The 20,987-nt window shown below is 35.0% G+C and overlaps 1 protein-coding gene and 1 long non-coding RNA gene across 2 annotated transcripts; one reads left to right on the top strand and one right to left on the bottom strand.

Annotated features, from left to right (window-relative positions):
* Positions 1 to 9,530: 9,530 nt before the first annotated feature.
* LOC309486066 lies at positions 9,531 to 14,154 on the top strand. The gene is made up of 2 exons (XR_014201375.1): positions 9,531 to 10,328; positions 10,511 to 14,154. It is a non-coding gene; the product is annotated as an uncharacterized lncRNA (long non-coding RNA).
* On the bottom strand, positions 13,082 to 20,758 carry cxcl12a (chemokine (C-X-C motif) ligand 12a (stromal cell-derived factor 1)). The gene is made up of 4 exons (XM_082153163.1): positions 20,599 to 20,758; positions 18,778 to 18,895; positions 16,275 to 16,358; positions 13,082 to 14,783 (listed from the first exon to the last, which is right to left on the bottom strand). Exons 1-4 carry the CDS (start codon positions 20,663 to 20,665, stop codon positions 14,753 to 14,755), a joined length of 300 nt encoding a protein of 99 aa, XP_082009289.1. The 5' UTR covers positions 20,666 to 20,758; the 3' UTR covers positions 13,082 to 14,752.
* Between the last annotated feature and the right edge of the window lie 229 nt (positions 20,759 to 20,987).

The raw sequence follows: 20,987 nt of genomic DNA, 5'->3' as shown, positions 1-20,987 counted from the left end.
CTGTTCTTTGCATTTCTAGTTGAGATTCGTTGTTGTCAAAATCATACGATCTGTGAAAAATAGTTACTAGTTGTGGATGACTTGATGTCAGACCTCAGGCTGATTACTAATCTCTGCTTTAGCTCAGCACTAAGGGAGCTAGAATGAAACTGTCATTCAGGAATTCACTGGAAACCTTTACGGTCTTGTTTACAAACCATCTAATAAAAAGAAACTGAACTTTTCCACTTTGTAGAATCCGCTATTGAATATTTAATATTGAATTTGTCATTTAAATGATTTTTTCAGATTGATCAGTCCTGAAATATCACTGATCATTTAGTATTAAATATATTCATCCATATACTCTCAATTATCATACATATTTAGAGTTTTATTATTTGACATATCTTAAGCTTTTTTATTGTTAAAAGATAATGTTATTAAATAAAATAAAAAATGTATTTTTAAAATACATACATTTTGTTAATATTTTATTATAATTTAACTATATGACAAATAAGGTGTAACTATTAAAAATAATCAAAACTTATGTAGCCTATGTTTGTAACACTGATTGAGCAATTACATGAGAGGTGATACATTTTAGTAAGTTGGACTACATGCATGTTTTTTTGTGCTATAACTTGTAATAAAGTGGAAGAAAAGAGTTGCGCTCCACACTGCCGCTTGAACTGAGGCGCTACAGCGATCTGTCACGTCACATTTATTAACGCTATTTATTGTTTGAATTTCATGATAAAATTGACAGAATTTGAAAGCTGAGACTTTTTCTTATGAAAACAAAGTATAAAGCTCTTTGCGATTACTGGATAAGAAGCGCTATAAATATTATGTTTGGTCAAGGGAAAAACTACAGATCTGGCAACCCTGGCTTGAACTACGGGTGATTCATTGCCATTGGGTCAAATAGACCCTGCTTTAATGTCGCTATTTAGCGTTAATTGTCACGTAGGAAGACCTAAATTCAATACGAGACAATTTATTCAGACACAGTATGAGTTGCAGACACGTTTTTCCGCCCCTTTTTGATTGACAGCATATAATCGGCCCTGATCAACGGCTGTTTTTAAACAATCAGCTGATGGCCGATAGCGAAAGTAATTGCTTTTATTGCCCGATACATCGGTGCATCCCTAATATTTTTATAATATATACGCATAAATTTAAGGCAACAAGCTTGTGCTAAGCATATGTTGCTCTAAATAAACCATTTCCTTTTATGTTATAATATTATCCAAAGAGTTCAGCTATAGGGTTGTTATTCATTGAAGATTGTATAAATAACCAACTGTGTTAGAAGTTTATTCAGAAAGTTTATTCTGAAGCAGGTTCTCACATTAAACTAATTATCCTGTGTTTCACTAAAACAGGTGTGAATGTGACTATCGCACACACTGCTCCGTCAGTTTCATTGAACATCAATAAAACCTGTGTAACTAATATCCTCCTGCTCTCTCAGGATCAAATTAAAGTACATACTTCTCACCTTTGGAATAATAAAGCAGCAATGGTGTGAACTGCTCTCTCACCTCAGGAAATTATACCCTTTGCACAGGCTTTTTTTTTTTTTGTATGTATGCCAACAGCAAGCGAGAGTACAACATTTATATAGTCAATAAGTATTTCCACCTGTATAGGGGATTCTTTATACATTCAGCTTATTTTCATGAAAGTTAATGCAAATGTAAATGCAGTGTAAATCTCAAAACAAGATAAAGAAATCACATAATGCATAGGGTTAATATTTAAATATAAAAGATTAAAAGATTAATGGTATATCAAGGGATATCATTCATATGTAGCTTAATCTATAAAGAATTTAAATGTATTATATAATGTTGTTATGCTGCATTCAAATTGGTTAAAGCACTGCAGTGAAGTAACGACAGTGCATCACAGACAGATTCTGATATCTGGGACTAAAGAACTGCAGGTGTTTCAACCCGAGAGTATTTTAGGCGGATATTTAAACTGGTCATTCATTATTTTTAAATAGCTGTCTAGCGTGAAAGGGAATGAATTATTTGACCCTTGTGGGTGAGCTTTGAGTTTAATGTGCGAGTCTGAAAATATGAAAACCTTTAAATGGGGAGCTCGGGTAGATTTACTGCTGGAGAACATCAGAGGATGAATGTTCTTGGAATTTATTCCTCTTGTTGGGGTAAAACTGCTGGGGTAAAACTGTTTCTCACCCCTAAAAAGTTTCTGTATTACACTCTTGAACCTTTTTTTGACTTCTTCCAGTCTTTCTAGTTTCAATATTATTTCCCCTAATTCCCAAGAGTCTGCCAAGTTATGTATTTGCTATCTTATCTGCTTCTTTCTTATTCCGTCCTTTCAATTATTTCTTTCATTTCTCTGTCTTTCTCTCCCCTGCTCTTTCATTTTCATTTTATTATTAATTTCTCAATGTAGAGCTCTTTTGTTTGCTCTAAACAGTTGACTCAGTGTATTTTCTCTCAGTCCAAGTTTGGAAATAGTGTTTATGTTCTTTTGTGAGACATTTTCTAGAATGTTGTATTGAGAATCCATAATTCAAATGTCCTCAATACAAAGTTGACGTAATTTTCTAGTTCCATTTTGGACAAAGCCTTGTACTGGGGAGTTTCCAAGTCCGCATTCACCAGAAACCCTGAGGGTTTGAGTCAGAAGATTTTCATGGTGAATAATATGACTCCTACCATTATATGAAGTGTTTTCTGCTGTGATTTATGGTTAAAGAGGCTGAAATCTTCCTTGAAATTACTTAAATTAAAAATTGCAGAAATAATTTTGAGCACATTCAGACTGCATCCTTCACGCTGTGAGATTTAAGGTTAATCATTTTGGACTCGTCTTCAAAAACTAAATGACCCTGCAGGGTGTCAAAGTAATCCCACCCAAGACAAAACAGCACGCCTCTAAATATCAAAGTTTTTTTTGTTTCTTCAAGAGGTGAAACATGCATGTCTGGAATGTGTGCTCAGTGGTTAGGTAGATCTTAACTGGTCCAACTCAATTACCTTTTAATTAGGCCTGGAAACCTGGTGGCGTCTCATTGGGGCAGGAAGTGATGAAGGACTAAAACATCTGCAGGCTGTTTCTTCAGACACTCATGTTTTTGCATGAGTGTGTTTTGCATGTGCATGCTTTCAATTGAGCAGGAAAAAGTGTTAAAGCATGTTAGTGATTCTAGATCCAAATCCCTAATGATTTTACCAATATATTTGTGCTTGACACATAATACACAGTTTAGTGATGGTGCCATGTTTAATACAGCACTATGTTCTGCCTTGTATTTGTAGGACTAATGAAAATGGATTTGATTGGCCTTCTTTGGGATGTTCCACAAAACATTGCTCATCTGGACAATTGTTTCTGTCTGTTTCTCATAAAAAAAAAAACTGTTTGGTTGTGTGGTTTGGCTTTACCATTGATTTGTGATAACAAATAGGATTTCCTTGGAATAATAAAAAAAAGTTCATAAGGCAAAGTTTGGTTCTCATTGACTTGCATAGTCCTCAGGGGGGTTTTTAACAATCAGAATGAGCAGAGAAAGAGCGGTTTCTACAGCCTTATAACACATTTCCACTGCTGGTGAAACACTAGAAAAGGATTGCAGTTCTTTAAAGCATATTGCCAGTGTATTCTGTTTGAACCCATGCCATTAGTCCACATTGTCAGAATCAATGTGAAAATGTCAGGGGTTTTTCATTGAGAGATTGACATGCATAGGGGTTTCATTATGTGAAGAGCCATCTGGGGGATTTTCATGTGCCCATTGACCCCACATCTTTTTGCTATGTAGATCCAATCATGTAGAGAGTCTTGAAGCCACAAACTCATAAAAAAATAGTAACAGTTAATGTACAAGTAAGTAATAATTGGTATAGCAATCCGCAATTTACAGCAATGGCAAACATTAAACTTAGACCTGTTATAGGCGTATAAAGTATGCAATTTTGAGTATGAGGTCATACAAAACAATTGAAAAAGGTACTAAATCCAAATGGATTAAATTAAAACCTTACAAAGCATTAAAAGCATGCCAAAGCAGACACGTGATGAACCATTATGGTAGATCATTTCATTCTTGACAGAAAAAATAAACAATATTCCTTAAGAAAATGCAAACTTGCAAAAGTACTCATCACAAAGCCCAAAAGGTGTTTTTATCTGTCCGATCACAATAACACATGCTGTTATGTACCTTAAACACTTGTTTGATTACGCAGTTCCACACCTTGTTGAGGAATCAATTTTATTATCTTTGGCTTCAACATGCATTGGCTTCAAAGGCACATGTATCTTTAAAAGCAGCCCATCATTTTAAAGTGCCTGATTGCGAAATCTATTTGGCTTTTGTCTGTACGTAATGAATACATGGTGAATCTGGATGGTAATCAGTGCGTCAGTTAAAATGCTGAATGCACTACTAGTAGAGCATGAATGAGACCAAAAAGTAAATGACGTAAAATGTGTTCCAGTAGCTTGTCTCTGCTTATTAGTTATACAATAGACTCAGGTCATATTAATCTGAGGGATCCGGGTAGTGTTTTGTTGAAAACTCTTCATACGTAACCATTTTATTTTCACAACAGTACAACTCCTGTTCTGTGAAAAGACAGCTTAATTGTAAAAGATTAGAGATTAGACTTGTTCAGATCTACCAAGATAGTACTATACCAAATATACCAATGAGGTCAGAGTGTATACAGCGGTTTAATTTGTTTAATTGGTTTAGATTTGGCTTGGTTATTTATTTTTTACTTTGGCTTGTTAGCATGATCAAGTTGCATGATCAACCCTGTTGGTAGGTGTTGTAATTATAGTAAATACAGCAAGGTTTTTAAACACTATTTCTAGAAAATTAAGAATGTGCATCAGTTTTTTTTTGTTGCTTTTTAACATTTTATTTATTTTTTTATTTATGAAGGCACTGTGAACTTTATCATTGCATATTATATTGTTATATTACAATGCTATTATATTTTTTTGCAGGGAATTAGCTTATTTTGTTGTTAATAAAAAAGCCTGACAGTGTCACTGCTAAATACCTATATTGTGGTATTCTGTCATGTTTCTCACTGACAAGCCCCCAACTAATTTTTTTGCGCACAAAAAGTATTCTCATCGCTTCAACATTAAGGTTGAACTACTGTAGTCACATGGACTATTTTAACTATGTCTTTACCACCTTTCTGGGCCTTGAAAGTTGCAATGACGTTGCTGTCAATGGAGGGACAGAAAGCTCTCAGATTTCATCAAAAATATCTTCATTTTGTGTTTCGAAGATGAACGAAGGTCTTAGGGGTTTGGAACGACATGAGGGTGAGTAATTACTGACAGATTTTTGTGTGAACTAACCCTTTAAAGAAAATCCCGAGCTTCCCACTCATATTTACGACTTTGTGGTGGCATCCATGTGCATTCAACTCATAAACAAGATCTTTTCGACATGACTTGAACGCACCATTACACCATCTAGTCGCAAAAGTATCTTTCTCTATTGAACGCTATTTAAAAGTGTATCTGTGTATTCCTAATGAGATATATTTTGCAAGTATTGTAGTTGATGTATCATATCCTTTATTTTCATTTTATTTATTTTTTAAGTTTAGTTTAGTAATAAATCAGCTTGGAAAATGTAGCCCTATATTGATTAGATCTTTTTACTCTTCGTCCAATACATATCACTTTACTTATTTTTTCTCTTATAATCCCTTACATATGTACAGCAAGACTATGTACAGCATCCTATTACCATTTCTTCCCAGAATAGCTCACTTCAATAAACTACAAATTATCACCGGCCCTGCACTCTCTCTTTTCCAACCGTCTCAGACATTTCCCAGCCGTGTCAGTGCTTTTTATTAGTGTAAAGGTCCTTTTGCTGATTTAACCGCTTTTGTTGGTTTTGTTGATCCAGAGGAATTTCATAAGGATCAGCTCAAACTTATTCTTTCACAACTGAAACCTGTATAGATGAACTGATCAACAGCCATATACATGATTACATAAGTATGTTTGTGCCAGTACAGCTCTGACCCAACTTGGCTTCTCATGTCTTTTGATTAATATCACTCCAAAATAAAGAAACTCAACACCATTTGGTCATTCCAGTTCGAAAAACAAAAACACTCACATCTCTTCAGCTGCAGCCCTATTATAAAGACTGAAAAATGTAAAAGTGAACCTAATGAAATTGCATATAATGAGCTCTATTATGAAACTAATGTTCCAGTCTATCATGTTCCTATGTTCTACATCTGTCATCTTAATTTCATTTCATCTGCAGTAATCACCATTCATTTTGAATGGGCTGAACATCACATTCTGTGTTGTGTTGTCCACACTTTCACAGCTTCAAGCCCTCACTTTCAAAACCTGAGGGAATCCAAAAATTTGAGTACGGCTGGTCATGCATAAGTTTATGTTTAACTTGGAGAAGACAGATAATATCGTCTGGCCTTTGTGTTTATTGTGCTGTCCCATTGTCTGCAGCACAGATTTAGAAAAGCTTGCTTATGAAATAATGCAAACATTTGTAAGGACAATAAGCATTCAGGCCATTGCCATGTTGGGCCATTGACTATTAAAAATACATATGTTAATGTTCATTTCTACATATACTAATAAATTTGTACATTTCAAATGGAATAAATTAACATTAGATAATTTATTATTAACAAACATGAATTAACCCTGAACAATAATACATTAACATTAATCCACGCTACGTTCAAACGTTTAGGTTCAGTAAGATTTTCTTTTTTCGAAAACAATTCGGTTACATCAAATTGATCAAAATTGATCAAAATTGAAAGTAAAGGCTTTTACGCGGTCACAGAAAAATTCTATTTTAGACAAATGCTGTTCTTTGGAACTTTTATACTCCTCTAAGAATGCATAAAAAAATGTATCATAGTTTCCACAAAAACATTAAGCAGCACGACTGTTTTTAGCATTTGATAAATGTTTTTTGAGCAGCAAATCAGCATATTAGAATGATTTTGGAAGGATCATCCGACACTTAAGACCGTAAACAAATTCAGCTTTGCCATCACATGATTACAATACATTTTAAGATATATTAAAAAAGCAAACCGTTTTTTTTTTTTTATAACATTTCACAATATTTCTGTTTTTGATGTATTTTGATCAAATAAATGGAGCCTTGGTGAGCATTAGAGATTTCTTTCAAAATCATTAAAAAAATATTCTTAAAAAAAAAAACATCTTAACCCCAGATTTTTCAACAGTATGGTGTATTAATAAATGCTGTAAAAATTGTTCATTGTTAGTTTGTGATACCTAATGAATTAACTAATGTTAACAAATTGAACATTCTTAAAGTATTTACATGGTAATTTTGTGAACAGGCATAATATAGTCCAAAAGTCAAACATGACTTTGGAATAGAATCTTTGCCTGTTTCTGATTCTAATTATTTAAAACTTCATTGGATAATGTTTCAAAAATCACATGAGACCACCAGTACTTAGTCTAGACAGCAGTGGTTTAGTCACCTATAGGGCCTCACCATCCTCAATTTTCATCCTCTTGAGATTTTGAGTCATGATATCCCATAGCACAAGAATATATTCTACTATTACCGCTAGTTATGAAGTACAGTGGGATGAATGAATAGAGAGTTATTTCAGTGTGGCTTCAGATTTTTTTTAGGTGTGTAGGGAAGCAAAAACAGGACCCCTCACCCCTTGTTAGGCCCCTCAGTAATCATTTTCGATTGGTCGCTTCACCACATGAAATAGTGTATTGTCTTGTGAATATCTGTGATCAAAAAGGACACCAGCCATCTGAAAGAGGGATTTCACATGGTTGGAGGATGGGGAGCCTCCATCAGAGCCTGAGTCACTCCAAAAGAATCTGTCTGTGCATTGCTTTGTCTGAAGTTCAGACCTCTCGCCAACCTCTGTTCACCCTTGTTGAAGCCTACAAGTGTATAATCCCTCGGACTCTTAGCTATACTATGGAAATGTGTGGCATTAAATATAATAACCCCCATTAACACATGAAAGATATAGCTAAATCAACCATTGGGGGCTGTTTTATCATATTTTGAAGGGACTGCAGATGTTATGTACAAGAACACTGTTCAGTCATTGCTCTTCCCTCGAGAAATTCTGCAGAATTGTTTCCTTCTAGAATTGATTTATGTCTCTGTAGGTTCTATCCAGTGTGAGCACAATTAAAGGCATTAAATGGGCTTTCAGCTATGTACAATCAGGAAAAGTTTCAAATGGAGCCATTCCGGAATCATTATTACCCTTTTTCAGAGAAGCGTTTGCATGCTGTATCATAAAGGGTCATCAGATACTGAAACAATAAGTGCTCGCCAATGCGCAGCGATTCCCCGGTGGATTGTGACTTAGTGGTTGTCACACAACCTTGTGTAAGTATTTGAGCACATGCTTGCAATAAGGCAATGATATGGAGTATGTTAAATGGCCATAGGCCACATCGTACAACTTCAGAGAGATTGTGATGAGAAAGTGCAGTAGCCCTTGCTGTTTGTCCTCTAGGGAGCGAATTAGAAGGGTTTTCAAGCAATTTAAAAGATTAGACAAAATGTAACGCAGGGGTTGATGCAGAAACCATATGAGAATTAACCGCTGTGAACTATCACTGATTTTAACAAGGGTAATGTAGGAATAATTTTTACCATGCTCATTTTTTTTATAATAATTCCAGCGCATGTTCAAAAAAACTTTCTAATTTCTTTCAGGAATGATACTGACAAAACATATTATCGGTTATATTACATGTTACTGTAGAACCTTTACTGCTTGTTTTGTGAGATCATAAAGTTACAGAAACTGGAAATTAGCTGAGCTAAAAGCTTGATGGTGATGACTATGTAAAACAGACACACTTCTTTGTTTCTTTGAACTTGTATAACGTATTTCCTTCCTCTAAATAGAGTACAAATGTTTAGATGGCGGTAAAAGCTTTTTAATGAATATTTCCGACATGATGCATGTCAGTATTTGTGCCGTCGCCTTTTCTCTAGAAATGTAACATAATAGATTATAAGATGTTGACTTATTATACATTTATGCACATTTGATACTTTCCCTTTTTCAGTTTAAAAAATATTTTTGACAGCTTTTTGTTATTGTTTCACAGAACTTGTTTTGTACATTCAAATGTTAATTTATGTTCGGAGTGACTGATTATTTTGTGCTCTCTTGGGACTTAATCAGTGTTTTTGCCATCATAAATGTGCCAATCTTTTGGACTGCTGTGTTAAACAAGTATTAGTGTAGCAGCAGTTTTAAATATGTAAACTGAGATTTTATTTATTTTTAAGTATATCAGTGACAAGAATAATTTGCCTCTTTTTTTGCTTTAGATGGCACAATTCAAGCATCAAAAGTTTTCATTGAAAAGGAAAGTTAAATGGATATACTGCAAACAATAATACAAACAAAATATTGACACTGAAGAATATATATATATATATATACATATACAGTGTATATATATATATATATATATATATATTTAAAAAAATACTTTTTCTTTACAATATTTGTATCACCTTTTGAAGTACATTCTTTATCCCCTGCGGTGTAGTTAAACTGACACTCATAATTCACTTCATCTTATCTGTCTTCACAGCAACACACAAACCACTGATCTGGTTGATGATATCTTTGTAGCTTCCTCTTTCAATACTGTAACTCATTCCATGTAGTTGATGATAGGCTGTAAAATGAGGCATCCTCAAACAGATTTACACAATAACTTTAGACTGTAGATCTGGCATAAATATTTCATAGTTCACCACACAATGACATTTTGATCAATAATCTTAAATAATTCACTTTCACTATACATTGGTTTTCAAGTTTTAGGAATTAATGAACACGGAATGACTTTCCAGTTGGTTTAATAATTCCTTTGGCTTCTGTGAATTTTTGCATGTGATTTCATCAAGAAGTCTGAGAAAGCATTTAACTGTAAGGTCGCATTTACATTACATGGATCAAGTGACCCAATTCGTGTAACGAACACTGAAAAAATGGTATGATTAATAACTTATGACAACATTGCTTTAACTCATCAAAATAAGTTATATAGTTTTTTTTATAAGTTATACAAGATTCAGCACTTTTTTAAAAGTCAGTTTAAAGTAATTTACCGGTAAGTTCAAATGACTTAAACATCCAAGTTTATTGTACTTAAAAAATAAAATAAAATAAAATAATTACAGTGAACATGTAAACAGGAAAAAAGCTCACAGATTCCAATACTCTCAGATCAGTTTCAGGCCTCATTCATATTTGGAAATAAATCTGATATGAATCAGATGTGGATCTGTCACACTGTAAAAAAAAAATAACTTAAAAGTTTAAGGCAACCAGCTGCAGGACATTTTTGAGTTTTCTCAACTTACGTGTTTGAGTTATCTCAACTTTTCTCAACTTTTTTCATGTTAAATAGTTGAATAAAATTTAAAAACTGAATTTGTCATACAAAACGTAAGTTGAATTTTTTACAGTGCATGTAAGTGGACAGATTGTATATTTCCCTGACAATGCGAGTCGTATTTTATTGAAGCGACAGTGTCAATTCTGCCGAATGATGTGAACTCAGATGGTCACCAACCGTGACCACATGACTTTTTTCAATGGCGCAATGGAGGACGAAGGCTCAACTCAATGTTTTGCTGACCTTTAAAGATGGTGGGCAAAGCAAAGTCTTGTATTATCGTTTCGTCTTCGTCCATTGCAAATCGCACCGTTTTTACTTCCTTTTCAGCCTAAGCTTTTCTGGGTCAGTACGTCTACCTTTTGTTGTTTTGCCAAGTGTATAGTGTAAAATGCAGATAATCACATATGAGTCACATTTAAAAGATGTAAGCTGATTGTCAACTAATGGAACTGGGCATCAAGACCTGCAGTTTAAATGCGGCCTATAAGTGTCCTAATTTGTATGCTTGTTCAAAGTAGCTTGGTCTATTATTCTTACTCGGAGTTGCTCGGGCAAACTTGAGTTTCTGTATTCAATGTAAAACTTTTCCTTTAATTCAACCTCTGCTGAATCTATCAGCTAATCTCTGGAGACTTCTAGTTTGACCTTTTAGAAGCATCAAATTAGCCTTTAAGTGGCTGCTTGTGGCTTTTGTGAGATTGGTGTCAGAAGTTGCGTTGAACTAAAACTTCTAATTGTCCACTTAATTCTAAAACTTTTAGTTGCTAAGGATAACAATAAAAAAAAAAAAATGTTTTTCATTCTGAATTATGTTAAATATCTTTCACTTGCATGAGCAATTTACCTCTCTTATCATTTTTGATAATTTATCATTCTACAGTTTTCATATCACATTACGCATATAGGCTATTGTTTAGTTTTGCATCCCCTTTGTCTTTTTTTAATTATTGTACGTTGTAAGTAGTCTTCATTTGATTCATAATTTGCTCAAAGTATCTGTTTTGTAGTTAATAGAAATATTAAACAAATCTGACCTTATATGAGCTATACAAATGACATAATGTATGTGGTACAAGATGTATGTACTTTTATAGCATGCTATTAGGATCATCAAGTTTAATTTCTGTTTTGAATCAGTATCTTTAATATAAATTTGATTTAATCTCTTTTGCACCTTATCAGAGCATACGTGTTTCATAACAGCTCTGTACCAGATTTTATGACTGCCAATACTATTAATTTATTTTGCCCTTATTGCGCATATTGATTTTGACAGCTATATGACAGCTGAATTTTCCCTGCTGTGCAAGAGATTATTTCTTCTGAGAGTAAGGATTTTATTGGGGTTCTTTTTCCATTTTTAAGGGAAATTGAAAATGACAGCTTATAAAATGTACAAGGCAAATATTTTATTTTCCACTAATACTCATTGGATATTTGGACAAGTGAAAAAAGTCGTCCAGGGTCTCATGTAAATCTAAAAAGTACTCCCAGGATTATTTATAAGAGCTGTGAGAAATCAAGGTGTGATTTTTGAGTCTGCTTGCAATTCTTGACCCCCGTTTGAAATCTTAATTTCCCTTTTCCTCATTTAACATCTAGATTCTAATGGTTGGAGACATATAGGTGGTAGGTTACCCCTTTTCTCTTGGTGTGAACCAAATCACAGGTGACAATACATGTACTGATGTTCATATGCATCCATTAGTAAAACGTCATACAGAATTCTTCATAATGATTTATTTCAAAATAAACACTTTAGGGACTAAATCAAACCAATGTACAGACACACAAAAGAAAGAACAACAAATGTGCTTTATGCTGTCATAAGCTGCCATATACATAGAAGTAATCTTCACATTAAGTGGGGAAAAGGAATGGAAGGACAGTATATGCTACAGTTAACTATACAGTGTTGAAAATAGTGACAATTTGATGGAATGTAAATGAAAAAGCTTCCCTTACTTTTTTTTCATGAAATCATGGTCAATTTTAATTCAATGGCATCACTACACTGGGACATGTTTTTTAGAAGAAAAAAATTAACCACATTCTGAAATATCTTTTTTCAAAGAAGTACATTATATTTTTGCAAGATATCTTTTCCCTCCATGTTAATAGGAATGCAGCTGTATAGCGGGGGGCTCTAACCCTTTACCCAGTACACAGACTCCAGTGGAAGTACAGAGTAGGCATTATGTTTCCTTATAGATTTTGTGCCCCAGGGTTGTGTTTGTAAATGAGGCCTGGTGCTTTTAACAGCTCAACATTATGAAATTGGCAGTAGTAACAGACAAATTCCATACACTAATTTTCTTTGGAGAGGCACAAGGCATTGACATACTTTGTGTGGTGTTCACGTTATGTGTATTCCTAGACCAAACAGTTGTCCAAGGGAAACAGGAGCTTTAGGTGTTAAAAATTAGGGATGCACGATATATCGACCACCATATCTCTATCGGCCGTTATATGGCCATTTTTATTGTTAGCGTTATCGAAAATAAGGTTAAGTGCAGCGCAAGTCTGTCATATAGGCAACATAAAATTATAATGAGAACGTTATAATTGTGTGCTTGGGTCATGGCTTTTAATGGTAGGACTTTTGTTTTTTCAATCAGGATCTAAACATTTTTTAAAAATGTGAATTTAGATTTATCGGCCAATATATCGGTTATCGGCTTTCAAATACAAAGGGTTATCGGTAATCGGTATCGGCCAATCTGTTTCCTAAACGTAGATGTGAAATAATCCAAATATTTAAAAACAAACCCACTCAAAATAATAAAATCTGATGCTGAAGATACAAATGTTTAATAAATTTGGCAATACAGTCATACTATTTCTAAACACAGAAAACTTATGGCTCTAGAACTATTCATTATGTAGTGGACATCATCCAGAATCAGATTTTTTCCCCCGTAAATGTCACATGGGATTATAAAGTGCATTGTTATATATATATATAGGTAGTAATTACGTCAATTAGTTCTGTCTCAAGGTCTACCTCAGATGTTCCACTAACACTGCTTTTTTTAAAAGATTATCATGCCTACAATTTTTTTGTTAAATTCTCCAACCTCTTTTTTCTTTGTTAATTGATGATGTGTTTTGAAGCACAACTGTCTCTAATGTCATAATTCTGCTGAGCGTGAAGCAAAATCTAACATGTTGTGATGCATGCTGAGTCTCTTACGCACACTCAGATCGGTCAATTAACAAAATAGATGTTTTTATACCAACAGAACATTGCAAAAGACTCTCTATTGGCCCACGAATGCCTTCCAGTAAAGCTAATTACATAAGACAATGTCTTGGTTCATGCAAGGTCTAAATAGTTCATATTTGTTTGGCAAAGTAACCCTTTCCAAGAATAAAACAAGTGAATCTTTTCCGTATATGCCATATAACGTTTACAAGCAGTTTATGCTGTTACAGATATCTAAATTATGAACTAAGTAAATACATAACAAAAATCAAGGTAAAAATCAATGCCCTTCTTTTTGTGTCAAAGAACTTGCATGCATATGAATTTTCAGAACTTCATTCCTGCTAATGTGAAGTCACATAATTCCTAAAAAAATTGCCCAAGTCATTTTTGGTTTCTCAGAAAACACAAAAAACTGAACCTAACTTCAGAGGTTGAGTAGATTTTCGTTCTACTTGATACAGCTGCCATCTTGAAAATCTTGTAAAATTGCCTAAGTCTTTTGACTTAGGAAAAATAAAACGGCCTAAGTCACACTCTTGACATAGGCCTTTATACTACAGGGGTAGAATTGCATGATCTGTTCAACTGAGGATGTGGGCGATTTTACCAGAGGTGGCCAGCATCATGAGGAGATGACTTATGCAAAAAAAATCTTTTTTGTCAAAAAATAACTTAAGCAATTATTTTAGGAAGGTGATCTTTTGCATCTAAGATTAAACTATATACAGAGTTTTGAATGTTTGCTCCAAAATACCTCATTATCTCAATACTGTTCTGCCTAACCCAACATAACCCAACAAACAAAGGAGCAAACACGACTCCAAAAATATCTCTTTACTGTTTTTAAGACGATATAAAAAAACATTGTATATACACATCATACGTAAAAAAAAAACACAGTCATACATATATAATTGCACTTGGCGCTAACAGAGGAGACTACATGGGTGGTGAGGATGGGCTGGTGGTCTTTTGCTGAGTCATTTACTGGGGATGCATATTTGGCAGGTTAAGTGCTGGGTCAGCAAGCATGCCAGAGGTCTACATGGTACATATCTGTGACGGTGGGCTGTCAGATTCCCGGGTCATCTGGCAGACTTCTTAGTTTGACTGTTGTTGGGCCTTTTTCATTCTGAAATGAAGAGACGCAAAATGTTAAAATGTCACACACCATCATTGAACTTTTGAGTACATTTATTTTATCTGACTAGTAAATAGTAGCAGGACATTTTTAAATAGCCTTTATCTCCACAGTGATTAAAACAATAAACCTAAATTATGCTTCTGGCAAAAATGTAACAGACATGTCTGCACTTTTTATAGGCAGTTTCTATTAGTAACTGCATGCAGTTAGTTTTAATTGGGCTGAAGCTGCCACTATTGAAAATCCTCTAATTTCAAGCTGAAGTGATTTTTTTTAACTACTGTAAAAAGTGATCCTTTGACTTAACTTAAAAAAAGTGAGGAAACCTGTTGCCCTAAAATTAAGTAAATAAACTTAATGTAATTGAAAAATGTAAGTTATGTGGAATTGTCGAGTTTGGCCTAAAGAAGGCTTCCAGTACTTCCAGTCTCAAAATATTAGGTTTGATAGGTGTTAAAGTATCTCAACTTTTTTTAAATTACTTTTTAAAAGTAAGTCGCATGACCGGAATGTCTGAGCTGTTTTGTAGCTCATTGACCAGAGGTGTTGCAGATGGCAGAAACCTCCCTCACTACCTGCAGATGTACAACTTCCTTTTTCACTTATTGAGCTTTACTAAAGACCGCACAGTATGTGCTCATTAACGTCCAGAGACCATTCATGGGTGTTCAGCCTCAAGGAGCCATCGTTCATCTCTTACTACGAATGTTTTGTTGTGCAGACCGGACAGTTCACACTTTTCTACCCCTTTAGACAATGCTTTTTGTTTAAGAGGTAGAAACACACCAATGAAGGCAGCGCCTATGGTTTGCCATACATCCATGAGCTTTATATTCACCCACCCCCTCTCAAATTCAATCTTCCAGCTAGCAGTGAAATGAAAGACGATGGCAACCAGTCTCATGATCTAATACATCAAGCTCATGATCAGATGTGGGAAATGTCTTTCTTCTCATGAATTCAGAACAACAAAAGCTTGTTTTACTTTGTTTGGACATTCACGATAACAATCAGCGGAGGAACTATTAAGGCAAGGCCGCAAAAGCCTGAACATGTTTTTCATTAGCTCGGCAGAAGCTGCTAATCTTGCACATCAACTTTAGAGAAATATTTCAGAGCAATATAACCGGACAAAAACATTCAAAAGAGATCTGAGAAACAAATCGGGAATGGCTTTTGTGAGCATTTAGAGATGTGTGAGATACAAAAAAGACCAGTATTTTAAAGTGCGGGTGACTTTTTGTCAACAGAGACTACTACATAAACTATTACACTGAGGCTTTATTTGATGCGATACATAATTTTGTCTAATTTTAATTTGTCTAAAAGTCTAATTTGGTTAATTGGAATTGACTCTGCAAGGCTATTTATATTGCATTTGTGAACAATGCTATAAAACAAATTAAGCATTGTGGCCCTGTATTTCCGCTCCTGTTTCTCCCATTTCTCAGCTTCTGTTTGTCAAGAAGGTTTCCTTACTTGTTCAGGGCGTTCTTCAGGTACTGTTGCAGCCATTTGGTCTCTGGGTTAATGCACACTTCCTTGTTGCTCTTCAGTTTGGCACTGTAGGGTAAAAGTGTAAGTTTTCATTATATCTTGTTCGAATCACGGTGCTGAAATTTGAACTTTTTAGACATTCAAATTGCAGTATAAGCAAGCAATCATTGCTAAGTATAAAGCTTCAAGAGCCCATTGTGAGCAGATTTTGAATGCAATACAATAGAAACCCCATAGTCAGCATCAGCCATACAATAGCAGAACAGTTGTGCATTCAAGCTCAGCCAAGCAGTTGGTTCTCAGTCACTCCTCTCTCTAGTAAGTGATATTACACTGCACTCTCTCATCACCCTAGGTATTCTTTTCCTGCATCTGCATTCCCTATTTCCCTACAGGTCTTAACAGATTGTCAGATTGTTATCACAATCTTCCTTGTAGCTCTCGGCAAAAAGATTAGATTATAGGTGTCTTGTCAGCACAGGTGAACCATTTGTTTTCAATTGTCTACAACTGACACAAACAAATCATTAAACTCTTTCCAATGTAAAGTAAAGTGTTTTTGAATTTTAACAACAACAAAATGTTGGTAACACTTTACCGTAAGATTTCATTAGTTAGCATTAGTTAACTACATTAGTTAACATGAAATAATAATAAACTGCACTTCTACATCATTTATTAATCCTTGTTAATGTTAATTTCAACATTTACTAATACATTATTAAAATCGGAAGTTGAATTTGTTTAACATTAGTTAATGCACTGTGATCTAACATGACCAAACAATTAACAGCTGTATTTTTAATAACTAACGTTAACAAAGATGAACAAATACATTAACTAATGTTAACAAATGAGACATTATACAATATAATATTGTATTTGTATTAATAATAGAAATTAATTTATTACATAAATAATTGAAACTTTTTATGAATGAATGTAGTAATAATAATAATAGTAATAATTATTATTATCAGCATCTTGTTTTAATTCAAATGTTTACAAACAATTTTTTAATACATTTTTGTCTGCTTTGGATGTGTGTGTTGTTGCTATAAATGCTTACTATGAAAAGTTCTTTAAACCCAGGGTTTCTGGCATACATTATAGTTCATGTGATGATTTGGATGTGACACATACACACACACAAACGGTCTGCTGAACTTCACAACTGTGAGTTGTTCTCATTATCCTGTGAGTAACACATTCCTAAAGGAGCCACAATGAACGGCACTACATAATATAAAGTACAAAAAAGGTGTGCACATCCCAAACCTTCATTGGGTTCAGGTGCAGGACAAAAAGATGACAATCACAGAAGTAAGAAGAGTAATGTCTACACACTGAGTTTACAGCTCCAAAAATATTTATTAATAAACAGTGCAACGTTTTGACCGTCAGGCCTTCACCGGGCACCAGTTTATTAATAAATGTTTTTGGAGCTGTAAACTCAGTATGCGGATATTACTCTTCTTACTATATAATGTAAATACTTTAACAGTTGATGAGGATGAGAACATTCTTCTGAGACAAGATTAGCTTTAAAGTATGTGTCCACTATCATCATATCGGTATCATTAAAGTAATCAGTTCTTATCTTAAATTCACAGATCCCCTCTAATTTGGTTAGCTCACTCTTTTGAAGTAGCTGCAGTTTATCAGGGCCTGGCATTTGTTGGTGTATCTCGATCTAGTCAGCAGGAGTTGGAGAGGGTCTGGACTGGGAACAGCAGATAGTAATTACCTCACAGCAAGCCAAGGCCAACAGCAAACACTGGTAGATAGTGTTACCAGCATCACTCATCAATGCAGATTTGAAGTATCAAGGGCTCTCGAGCTTTGGGATTCAGGTTCTGATCTGCTCTCCAGGGCTTTGCCAATGGCTTTTGTGGCAATCGTTTGTCGGCTTGTGATTTTTGAGTCTAACCAGCTGTTTTTATCTCGCTGACCCTTTGACACGGTTTAAGTCTTTGTTTACGCCTTGGTGAGCGTTTATGGTATGGAAAATAAGTGACATTTGTAATGGAGTTTGACAAGCCACTGCCATTAATCTTTGTTAAAAATCCAAATAAAGCAGCTATTTTGAACACTTCACTCAACAGAGGTGAAAGCATCCAGGGAGGATAGTTCTCATCAGCATGCAAGGCTATGGTGTGTGACTAAGCACGTCATTCAAGCCCTTTACATGTGTGAGAAAGAGCTTGAAGAGGAACTCTTTCGGACCCCTATGATGCTGTTTTCCTGTACAAAATACAAATGCATCCATGCTTAAAGGTCCTACCCCCTCCTATAGCATTTCCCCCTGGATGTGTGCAATTGTGAGAGCCTGTCCAACGGTATAATGCCAGACAGGGGAGGCCAATTCCTGGCCCATTCAGCATCCCTTCAGTATTTAGAGATTGATGGGGTGAAGTGATGTGTTTCTGGGTCATGAAGAGCTGCTGAGCGAGTAGGAAAGAGAGAGTTTAGAGAAGATACTCACATGACTTGGAAGGGGCAGTTGGGTGTGTGGAGGAACTTGAGCTCGCGAATGCTTCTCTGTGGGACAGTGTTGACTGTGGAACGGCACCAGCATCTCTCTACCAGGCTGATGGGCTTGGCTGGAGAAGAATTAAGAGAAAAAGGGAAGAGAAACTCAATTCAGCTGTTACTGCAATTCTTGTAATTCGGTGCATGTGAGCGTCGGATGAAATCATGATGAATAATGATGTTTGATGAGAAAGTAGACAAATGCAAATCACTTTCTGCCCTGCATTTTAATCCTGAGCTCACACCACACACTGTAAAAAAAAAAAAAGTTGAGAAAACTTAAAAGTTTAAGGCAATCAGCTGCAGGATATTTTTGAGTTTTCTCAACTTACGTGTTTGAGTTATCTCAACTTTTCTCATGTTAAATAGTTGAATAAACTTTAAAAACTGAATTTGTCATACAAAACGTAAGTTGGATTTTTTACAGTGCATGCGCTTTGTAAAAGAAAACAACATCCTTGACTAAAAACGAAACTTTGGTTTAATTTTCTAGATCCATTTATATAATCATGCTCTAGCCTCCAATTCACTATTGCAACACTCTCTAATAACAACCAGCACAGTATTCAGACTGAGGGTGCATGTTCCTCTATTGGCTTTTCTATGAAAACTGAAAGTTATAAACGAGATTCCTTTAGCAATGCATATTTATATTAGGCCTATATTACAGGGCTATGATATTAAATGTTATGCACTCTATAAATGATTATGAATGAATATGCCTTTGAAATTCAGTGTATAATATTATAAGGTATACAGAGGTAAGTGACATTTTTAGATGCATTTATAAAGCACTTCAAGTGAATAGATTTGATGATACATGTTTAGTGCACTCATGGTTTAACCTATATTTTAGTTCATACAAAAAAAGTATTAAAGTGGACATTGCTAGCTGTATGAATTGTAACGCGCATGCACGCAAATACCTGGAGGCTGTTTTAATAGCCTTCACGTTCTTGCACATTAAAGCGAGTGATTTGTATGACAGCGCTGGGATTATTGTTCCATTTGGCTCAGACCTGTTACTCGCTCAAGGAAGCAGAGACTTAACAGCTCGAGCAGCTTTACATTGTAAGTGAAGACGGAACGGCGCACGTACGCAGATACTTTAACGGACATTGCCCACTCACAAGCCAGAGGTGTAAATTACCTGCGACTTAACGGAGCTCTATCCACTTTAGTCCACTTGTAAAATGCTAATGACATCTCTAGTAATCTATTTTCATTGTGATGTAAACGCGCAAACCATCGTTAGAGCCGCGCGCACTGGCTCGATTGAAGTAAAGACTGGCGCTATCTCTGCGGTTCTGTTTTATCCTCTAATTTGTGAGTAATTAAGAGAAAGCAAAGAGGGCGACAAATACACACATTAATCAACGCCGTGCCAGAGCCTCTCTGCTCTCCCGACCGCATGCGCGTCAGTCTGTTACTTACAATATTTGGAAAAATCACGTGCGTTTATGAAGTTGAAATATCAAATCAAATAACTTACGTTTTTTAAAAAAAATTCTGATTATGGAAAAGGTATGAAATCAGCCTCATATTTTTTTTTTATTCACACTATAAATGAAAATGCACTGAAATATGCGTCGTTTCTTACACATGTGCACGTTATAAACCTAAAAATATGTTTAACTTTGTAATAGTTGCATCGACTGTTTTTATGAACGGAATTGCATAGCCACCAAATAGTGTCAAAACATGCATCTAAGCTTTATGCACAATGCAAAAATAATGTAAACATTTGCAAAGTATCTATTAAACAATAACTCACCATTTGAAACCGGTGCATGAATGACGACCGCCATCAAAGCGAATACTACGATCACTTTCACATCCATGTTTGCAGTGTGAAGAAGAGATCCGCACAATGTAGAATCCAGGAGCAACTGTGACAGCAGCAACTGCGTCTCTGAGTTAAATTTGCGCACAGCCTCTAGTCCAGACACCCTCTCCGACCCCCCTACCTTCAAAAGGAGAAAGTGGGTGTTCCCACGATTATTTGTCAGCTTTTGGCACTGCAGATATCCTCTATTCTGGCACCAAATTAAAGTACTTACTTTTTCTATCAAACAGATCTTTTTTTATTCATGATTTATTTAGTATTTGGAGTTTGGTGATGGATATTGTGAATACAAAAACTTTGAGCCAAGATGTGAGCAT

Source organism: Leuciscus leuciscus (genome assembly GCF_965113295.1).
Source record: "Leuciscus leuciscus genome assembly, chromosome: 22".
In the NCBI taxonomy this organism is placed as follows: domain Eukaryota; kingdom Metazoa; phylum Chordata; class Actinopteri; order Cypriniformes; family Leuciscidae; genus Leuciscus; species Leuciscus leuciscus.
The sequence above is the reverse complement of the archived record's forward strand: the minus strand, read 5'-3'. Positions and strand labels throughout refer to the sequence as shown.